The sequence below is a fragment of the Cuculus canorus genome, chromosome 24 (genome assembly GCF_017976375.1).
Source record: "Cuculus canorus isolate bCucCan1 chromosome 24, bCucCan1.pri, whole genome shotgun sequence".
Taxonomy (NCBI): Eukaryota; Metazoa; Chordata; class Aves; order Cuculiformes; family Cuculidae; genus Cuculus; species Cuculus canorus.
In genome coordinates this window covers 362,856-372,224 of record NC_071424.1, presented here as the reverse complement: position 1 = coordinate 372,224, position 9,369 = coordinate 362,856, and the positions used below count along the sequence as shown (strand labels likewise).

The window sequence follows — 9,369 nt, the reverse complement described above, 5'->3', positions numbered from 1 at the left end:
TGCACACACATCTGCCTACACCCCTGCCCACACAACTGCTTGCACCTCTGTGCACACATATACCTGCACATCTGCCTGCAACATCTGCCCACACCGGTCTATACCTCTGCCTGCACATCTGCATGCATCTCGGTGCACACATGTACCTGCACACCTGCCGCACCTCTGTGCACACACGTCCCTTCGCCCCCGCTCCTCCGCGCCGCCAGGGGGCGCCGCCCCCCCCCGTGGCTGATGCAATCCCCACGCGGCGGTAGGGGCGTGGCTTCCGTCTTGGCACCGCCGACTATAGGGGCCGCTCCCCCGCGGCGTTCAATGAGCGCTGCAATAGCTCTGAAGGGGCGCGGCTTAGCCCGTCCGTCAACGAGGGGAGTCCCCTCCGCGGTGACGTAGGGGGCAGGGCTTACGCCCTCGCTCCGCCAATCAGAGGGGCGAATCCCTCGCGAGGCCGCGGCGCTGACCAATGAGAACTCTGACCTGAAGGCGGCGGGTCTTGCGCCTTAGTTTCACCTACCAGAGGGGGCGACACTGCGGCGTTGTCCAATGAGCACTGCGACGTCAGGGGAGCGGGGCTTACGCCTCGACTTCACCAATCAGAGGGGGCGATGTCGCGGTGTTGACCAATGAGAGCGCTAATGTCATGCGGAGGGCGTGGCCTGCGGGCGGAGGGAGAGGGTGGAGGGGCCACTCTCGCCCCCGCGCCGCCATTTTGCGCCGCCGCCCGCAACCAGGATGGAGTCGAGAGTACGAGAGGAACCGCCCGCCGCCATCCGCCCCGCCACCCCGCGATGGAGCCCCGCTCCGCACCCCGTCTGGCATCGCTGAAGCAATCCCCGAGCCCGCGCATGGAGCCGAGCGGCCGCCAGCGGGGGGGCCTGGCCGCGGCCTGGCCCGGCGCGGCCTCCCGCCCCCCAGCCGCCTCTTCCTCTGAGGGCAGCGCGCCTTCCTCGTGGCTGCGCCTCGTGTCGCAGCTCCTGTCACCTCTGCCCGCCCTGCTGCAGCGCCTGCTGCCCGGCCCCGCTCTCAGCAGCGCCCTGTGCCCTGCCGACCCCCCCCCGCCGCCTCTGCTGCTGCTCTCCGAGCCGCCCTCCCCGCTGCGCTGGGCTGGGGGGAAGCAGACGGAGGGCGGCACGGAGCCCTCGCAGCGCTTTTGGGGGGCCGGGGTGGTGAAGAGCCGGCTGGCTGCTTCCCCCAGCCCCAGGGGGGATTTTTACGTGGTGGGTTCGGCGCATCTGCCCCAGCCCCTGCGAGCCGAGCCCCCTGCGGGGCCCTGGAAGGGCTGCCCGGCCCCCGGGGCGCTGCCCGAAGTGGAATTTCTACGAAGTAAGCGCTTGGCTTTCCTTCAGCCGTGGCCCCTAGCCAGCCTGGCGGTGCCAGAGCAGGACCACGGCTACCACAGCTTAGAGGAGGAGCAGCAGCACAAGGGAGTTTGTCAAAGAGAAAGGGAGGAACTGTGCGATCCGAAGCGTGGCGAGGTGGGGGGAGAAGCTGGAAGTGGCTCCTTGGAACAGGAGGGAGTGAGGGGTTCAGCTGAAGGGGAAACTGGAGAGGACTCGGAGGACTCTGAGACAGAGCAAAGCCTTCCTGTTTCATCCAGACCTGCCTGCGCGAATAAATTAATAGACTATATAATAGGGGGAGTTTCCAGCGGTGAAGAGAGTGCGGATGATGAGGAAGATTGGGATGATGATGATGATGATGACGGGTTTGACAGTGAAGGGCTCGCCTCGGATTCAGACACCGGTAGCCAAGACGGAGAAAGGCTTCACCTCTGGAATTCCTTCTACAGTTTGGATCCCTACAACCCTCAGAACTTCACAGCCACCATTCAGACATCTTCCAGCGATCCGGGAAAGGATAGGTCAGATATGGAAGAAGAGGAGGAGGAAGATTCCTCTTGGGCAGAGGAGTCCTCAGGCTCTCCTCACTCTAGTTCGGAGGAGGAGGATGAGTGGGACTGTAGCAGTGTGGATGAGGCGGAAAACTTGAAACTCTGGGACTCGTTCTGTACCTCAGATGATCCCTATAACCCTTTGAATTTCAAGGCAGCCTTTCAAACAGCAGAGAAAAAAGGGACGCCTGGTTTAAAAGGAGCGGAGAGGCTGAGCCCGATCAGTTCTGAGCGCTGTCACGTAACTGGCTGTCGAGTGCAGCTGGAAACGCAAAGCTCTGGGGTCACGGACTTTGTGCGGCACGACATTCCTACTGGGGAGAAATGTCGCAGTACCAAGCAGAAAAAGGTATGTGCTTTGATTATGGAATTGTGTTTTGGGGGTGCTTAACAAAAACCCATAAAACACCCCCACACTCGGCTAAGGGAGTGGGTGAGGTCACTCGTGCCAGGATTCCAGCCACTGTCATGGCCTCGTGAGCTTACGGTCTAATTATTGGACTGGAATGAGTGTGCCTCATCCACACACGTGGTGGTAGGTTTCATAATTCAGTGGCACAGGGCAGATAATTTCTTTACATTTCGGTTCTAGACCTGAAATTACATTTTCCTTTTAAGACGTACTTTCCATTACGTATTTTTGTGGTAACGTAGTTTTCCTCATCAGAAAATCAGCTGAAAACCGCGACGTAGGCTTCTCTGGAAAGCACCCGTTTCGGTTGTGAATAATGTTGATAAAGTATTTTAGGACCTTTCTCTGGGTAGCCTAATCAAGATCTTAAGCATTGCAAACATTTTAGGACTTCTGACAAGCCTGCTTGAGTTACAACTGCCTTTTGGAGTAGGAAGAACTCTTCTGTGGTGTTTTAACACGTGCTACAGTGAACCACACCATAGAGTACAGTAATAATCCCATTTAAGAGACTTGCAATTAAGCAGTCATTTATTAAAAGGATGTAATCTGGAACTGGGCTTTTGAGCGCAAATTGGAAGTATATAGTGTTTATGAGGAGTTATTGTATTAAAAGACTTTTTGATGTGCTAAGACTCAGGTAAAGAGTGACAAACAAATCTACTCTCTGGTGAGTTTTTTGATGGTGTACCAGATGGATGTTCAGGCATAATGTCCGAGTCTTGCCTGGTACTTAAACATTGTAGGAATTGTGATACCAAACCATAGAAACGTGAAATGGTTTGGATCAGAAGGAAGCTTAAAGCCCATCCAGTTCCAACCCAGGCCGTGGGCAGGGCCACCTCCCACTGGATCAGGTTGCTCCAAGCCCCATCCAGCCTGGCCTTGAACACCTCCAGGGATGGGGCAGCCGCCACTTCTGCGGGAAACCCGGGCCGGGGCCTCCCCACCCTCACAGGAAAACGTTTCTCCCCAATGTCTAGTCTAAAGCTCTCCTTTTTCAGCTTAAGAGCCCTGGGACAATACACTAGCATGACAGATTATCAAAACAGAAAACTTAGAGCGGAGGGACATGTTTGTTCCTTTAATTGAGAAACCTGGCTTGGACATCACTTCATGCCTGGTGTTGCTAGGGTGCATTGTGTTCACAGTGAAACTTAATGATTCACGCAGGACAAACTCTTGTATTTTAATCTAATTGGAGGATACTCAGACAGTTTCTGGAAGAGGTCATAGAATCAAAAAATCGTAGTATAGTTTGGGTTGGAAGGGCCCTTGAAGGCTCTCTGCGCATCTCTCTGAGGTGCTGCATGGTGGCACTAAGCCCTACCATAAGGTCACACTGCTGTGACCTAAAATATTGTTGTGTGTCAGGGGTGTAGACTTAACAGTAGTAATTTTTTTGACTCATTTATTGTTTGGCTCCGTGGATGGTGAAAGAATGATGATGCGGATGCAATATTTAGCATGATGTTACAAAATCCAGTAATTGTGCCCAAGGGTGGCTCAGACTGATGTAAAAAGGATGTAAGGTGGGAACTCCCAACGGGATGGGCTGATGTAACAACTCCCTGTGCTAGGAAGCAGCAGGTACTTAATTAGGTCTGTGCAAAACAGCTAGTACTAAGCAGTGACAGAGGTGTTCCCAGGAAATCTTTGGGTTCTTCATCCTGCTGAAGGCTGTTCCCTCTCTGGCACCCTGCAGTTGTACAGCAGCAGTATTTGTGTCTGTAAAATCATTAAACCTAGGAGCGTTTTGTTTCTCTTATGAGTTAGTAAATGCATTGATGCTATGCAAGGATGTGTGGGGTCCAATGGCCCTGCTTTCACAGGCAGCGCAGAGTGATTTGGGATTGATGACTTTAGGAGGTTGCCATTAGCTCAGTCTGTTGTGGCAGTGCGTCCGCAGCTGGTGTTTATTCCTATAGGTCACCTCTTCCATAACCATTACCTTAATGTTCCCTGTGAAAGCTGGGGGATGGCTCTACACAAAAAGCAAGCTCACTTTACACCCCTCCCATGTTTTAGCATGAATGGAGTATGAAGCTAGGGTCCTGCCTTAATAAAAGGTAGGAATGCAGCAACAAGCATTTCATACCTCCCTAAGTTAATTCCTGAGCTTCGGAAGCAGCTGTCCTGCAGCAAATTCAGTGGAGTCAACTGTAGGAACAGCGTTTAGATTGTTTTCAGGAATTGGCCCTACTCTGAGAGCTGGATGCTGACAGCCAGTTAGTTTGTCCTTCAGGTTTATGCCTTTTGTGTAGTTAAATAAAAAGCAATGTGAATTCCGTAGGAGGCTGAAATAGTCCAGCTTTTGCTTAGCACTCAGTAACAGAAAAGCATTTAATCTTTAGTATGGTAAGAGTCTAAATACTGTCAAGTTTAGATGCTCTGAGCCTGGGAGTTTGTTTTCTTAAAATAGCTTAGTTCTTAAAAATAGCATGGAGTGGAAGTTTCCAGAGCTGTTTTAAAGGCTGTAACTTTGACTTCATTTCATGTCAGGAACTTGAATACGCTGGAATTTGATATCACCTCTGAGCAGACGTGTTTGTTCCATTCACGTAGTGATGAGAGTTGCTTGCTTAGATACCGTAGTGTGACTTCTTTTCCTGGTGATGAAGTACGAGTTGGCTCATGTGATTACTTACTCTTCAGAACAATGATTGTTCCTTTTTTATTTCATAAGTTTCACTAATTGGCAGTGTTGGCCAGCAGCGCATTTCCAGCCTGGAGTGAGTGTCCTGACTGTCCTGCTGAGCAACCTGCTTGAATGATCTCTGTGCGAGGCTGTAACTTGGTGCCGAAATGGGGGATGTTCTTTCACAGGGAATGTGAATCTCCTGTCTGCGTAGAGGGGCCTCTTAAGGCACATTTCTGAAATTCTGTAGTAGTTCGAGTGCTGCTTTGGTACAGGGAGATGTCAGCAAGTGGTGGCTTTTAAAGCCAAGACATGAATTACAATATAGCTTAGGTAATGCAGAGACCTAGCATGAACTAGTAGCAGATCACAGAATGGTTTGGGTCAGAAAGGACATTGAAGTCCATCTAGTTCAACTGCCTTGCCATGGGCAGGGACACCTCCCACTGGATCAGGTTGCCACAAGCCCCATCCAGCCTGGCCTTGGACACCTCCAGGGATGGGGCAGCCACCACTGCTATGGGCATCCTGGGCCTCCCCACCCTCACAGCAAAACATTTCCTCCTAAGATGTCATCTCAATCTCCCCTCTGTCAGCTGAAAACTGTTCCCCCTTGTCCTGTCCCTGCCCTCCCTGACCAAGAGCCCCTCCCCAGCTTTCCTGGAGCTCCTTTCAGTCCTGGAAGCTGCTCTAAGGTCTCCCTGGAGCCTTCTCTTCTCCAGGCTGAACAAGCCAAACTCTCTCAGCCTGTCCTTGTACAGGAGGTGCTCCAGCCCTCAGATCATCTTTGTGACCTCCTCTGGACCCACTCCAACAGATCCATAACTTCTGTTTAAAAAAAAAAACAACCAAAACAAATCATATGTGCAAATCAACATTAAGCTTCTTTTGTGTGAGCGTGTGGCTAGTGTTTCACTAAATGACTTTTCTTTTTCCAGGTCACCTTCCTTGAAAAAGTTACTGAGTATTACATAAGCAGTGAAGAGGATCGGAAAGGACCCTGGGAAGAGCTGGCACGAGACGGCTGCAGGTTCCAGAAACGTATCCAAGAAACAGAAGAAGCCATAGGATACTGCTTCACGCCAGAGCATAGACAAAGAGTATTTAATAGACTTCAAGAAACCTGCTACAAGCGGGTTAATCTTTTCTAGCACCTTAAAATAGCTGGTAGTTGTGTGACCCTAAACACTCATAAACGCCTTGGAAAAAAGAAGTGGCAGCTGCATGTGAGGAGAAAAGTGGGATTTTTTTTCCCAGTTGACATTCAGCCAACGAATAATCCTGTGTGTCCTGTTTAGCCAGACAAAACCCTTTGAGCGTCCTCGAGGGTAAGAGTGGTGTAACTGCATTCCTTTAACACTTGCAAAATGGACTGCTTTAGGTTAAATCCATTCCAAAAATGCCTTGTCTGCCGTATGTTGAGAAGTGGTGACTATTAAGTTGGATTTTTGCACTTTGAAAAAGCAAAACCTATTTTGAAGGAAATATTTATGGGGCTCAGGCCCCAATTATTGCAGTTTTGATTTAAAGTTTCTGGATGATTGTTCTACTTCCTTGTGGTTCTCCATTTTTTCTAACTTGTACAAGAGTCTCAAATTTTGTTAGCTAAGGACGTTAACTTCACTGTGCAAAGCAGATAGGTTGTTCCTTCCTTTTACTGTCCCAGTTTTGCACGTAATCTCGTGTTTGAGTGTTTCTGTAGCACTTTGATAAGTTAATATTGCAGTCCAGGACGCTGGGGGATGCAGGGTAGCCCTGGTGCTCCACAAGCCCTTTGGTTTGGCTCTATTTAAGTGATACCTTTACCCAGTACTGTTCCAAAGGCTGCTTGTGCACTGAACTTCTTTGCTTTCAGGGCAATGAAAGCCCTCATCCTAACCAATAATATCTAGGCTGTGGCTGATAATTTGAATTTAGCAGCCACGCAAAGGGAACTAGGCCCTAGTTCGTTAGTTAATCTTAGGGTAACTTTGCTGTAATTGATTCTGCTTTCTGAAGATGAATTGAAGTGGAGGGTTCTTCATACTCCTTGTATCCAAAATGCTCGTTCTGGTACTTGTAAGGAGAATTCTCTTTGACTTACGGAAATCTAAGGCTACAAATCGCTGTGTTCTTTACCAAAACCCAGTATTAATACCTCTATGCATCTGCACTTTTGTTTGTCTGGTACAAAAATCAGATTTCATATTTGGGTTCTGAAAGTTCAGGTTCTCCCTGGAAGGAAAACACTCCTTATTTATGTTCCTAACTTGAAATGTTTAATTGTTGTTTCAGTCAAAAATAAAACAGCAGCACAGTTTGGATGTGTGTTTGGACCCAAAGGCTGGTGTCTGGCTGTTATCCAGCAGGTATGAGGTCATGCAATGAAATAAACACCAAACGTTGAAGACTTCAACTCTTTTTGCTCGAAATTGCGTGAATAAATTATTTGCTACTTGATTCATTCATCTGGCTAGAATTGTTTTGGTTTTTTAAGGGAGAAACCTGAAAGCACTTCAGAATTGTCATCTCATTTACTTCATTTTTTAATTCAAAAGAAACAGATATAGAAGAGCTTTACAGAGCTTTACTGAATTTTCTGGTTCATCGTGCTGTCTTTTTGGCTGTTAGTTCTAATTCTGGCTCAAAAATGTCAGTGTTTTGGGGTTTACACTTTATTCTTATTGCATGAAGTGTGTTCTTTGAGTTTAAACTCCCTTTCTCTGCTGCAAGTTAGAAGTGTTAGAGCTGTGAAGTTCAGAGGGTTAACTGAACTGCAGAAGAGTTTTTCTGTAAGTGTAAAATGCAGCCCAAGCTCTGGTGACCTTACAGACCGTCTGCTTGGAAGCGAAGCAGCAAAGTTATTTTTCATCCCTATGGCATTAAAAGAAAATTGGATTCTCCTTTCTGACACGAGATCGTTTTAGTTGTGAAATCATAATTCTAATCATGCCTCCAAATCTAATAAGATGACTTTTAATTTTTAGGAGTTCATTCCCTGTAACATAAACAATGACTGGTGTTTGCTTTTAGTTTAGGGAAAAGGGTGCAGGGTGGTAAATGTGGAATTACAGTAGATATTTGATTATTTGGACCATAAGTGGGATTGATAAGTAAAAATGCTGTTCATTGCTCTTGGTAAAACATATCATAGTCATTTCTCCTTGACTCTCCTAGTTTCCCTGATCTTGGAGAACTTGTTGGTGCTTCTGTTACTCCGGACAACTCGCTTGGTTTACTGGTGCTTCTGAGGACCTTTAGAATCATGTGACTGAACACCTGCAGATACTGATCTGCTGTTTGCAGAGGCTTGGAAAAGGCTGCAGCTAGAAACCAACAGAATTGACAAATTGGGTGTAAACAAGATTAAAAACTACTTTCAAAGTGCTTCTGATGTTTGAGAAATCCTGTTTGTCCAGCCTGCAGCTTATCAAGCCCTCTGTTCTAACACTGCTGATTCTCACCAAATATACCTACTTAGGTAAGCTCTTCCCCTGCCTCAAACCTCATATTTCCAAACTGTCTGATGTGAGGTGATGGGAAACAGACACTAAATTCACCATAAATGTCATCTAAAAGCAAGCTAAGCTCAGTTGTCACTATTTTCCCTATAACGTACCTTAAAATGGTCACACAGGGTGTGTACGTGTGTTAAGTGCTTTGAGTGAGACAGCAGAAATTACACTTGCTGAACTTTAAATCAAAACTGTAATGATGAGATTTTATTTTTGTATAATTTAGAGAAAGTTAGAAAACCTTCAGCATTGGCTTTATACAGATTTTAATTGATTTGTGTCGCGTTTGTTGGGTTTTTATATCTAAAGTTATATTTCTGTACATAATAAAACTATTCAGAACTAATCTGTAAATTGTAATAAAGGTATTTGCAAGATAATGCCAGCTTGGTTTTCTTTGGAGGAACTTAAGAAAGGCATCAGGTAACTGCCAAAGGGCAATTTGTGCTGAGCTTTATGAGAATATTAAACGTATTTTTATCACATTTGGTGTTTAGGAGGTGGTTACAGTAATTGAGAAGCAAGCATCCCTGTGGATTCCCTTCCAAACCAGCGAGTGTGAGGAGTCCTTGTCCTGATGAAGCTTTTAAATTAAATACAACGTGCAAGTGCCATTGCTTGTGTTCAGATTCGATGTTGGCTTGGTGGGAGCAGGGCTGTTAATGTTGTGTCGCTCTTATTGAAGCTGAGTATTGAGATCTGGGTACAGTTTTCTCACCATGGGTCAGCATAACTTTAAATATGAAAACTCTGTGGATGTGAAGGGATTTCAGGGCGAGGGTAAGTATTTTCAGGCTTTACTGAAACGAATTTGAGGAGTCACCTAAGAACCATGGAATGATGTGGGTCAGAAGGGACCTCAAAGCCCATCCAGTTCCACCCCCTGCCACAGGCAGGAACATCCCACTGGATCAGGGCGATCAAAGTCCCATCC

At 47.4% G+C, this 9,369-nt stretch overlaps 1 protein-coding gene across 5 annotated transcripts; it reads left to right on the top strand.

Moving 5' to 3' along the window:
• Positions 1-620: 620 nt before the first annotated feature.
• On the top strand, positions 621-8,867 carry PPP1R15B (protein phosphatase 1 regulatory subunit 15B). 5 transcript variants are annotated; one of them, XR_008453455.1, is made up of 4 exons: positions 621-2,240; positions 5,880-6,269; positions 7,216-7,289; positions 8,098-8,867. XR_008453455.1 is itself a non-coding variant. In XM_054087259.1 (2 exons), the coding sequence occupies exons 1-2, from the start codon at positions 624-626 to the stop codon at positions 6,090-6,092; spliced, it is 1,830 nt and encodes a 609-aa protein (XP_053943234.1). In that variant the 5' UTR covers positions 621-623; the 3' UTR covers positions 6,093-8,830. The 5 variants fall into 5 exon arrangements, 1 of the variants encoding a protein (XP_053943234.1); XR_008453456.1 differs by lacking the exon at positions 7,216-7,289 and having other exon boundaries at positions 8,098-8,865; XR_008453454.1 differs by having other exon boundaries at positions 5,880-7,289; positions 8,098-8,854.
• The last annotated feature ends 502 nt before the right edge of the window (positions 8,868-9,369 follow it).

What these genes read in the sequence shown, in the direction of transcription:
- PPP1R15B (XM_054087259.1), top strand. Translation starts at nt 624, where the DNA reads ATGAGAGCGCTAATGTCATGCGGAGGGCGTGGCCTGCGGGCGGAGGGA. An exon ending in GCAGTACCAAGCAGAAAAAG is followed by an intron (nt 2,241 to 5,879) that starts GTATGTGCTTTG and finishes TTCTTTTTCCAG; the next exon opens with GTCACCTTCCTTGAAAAAGT.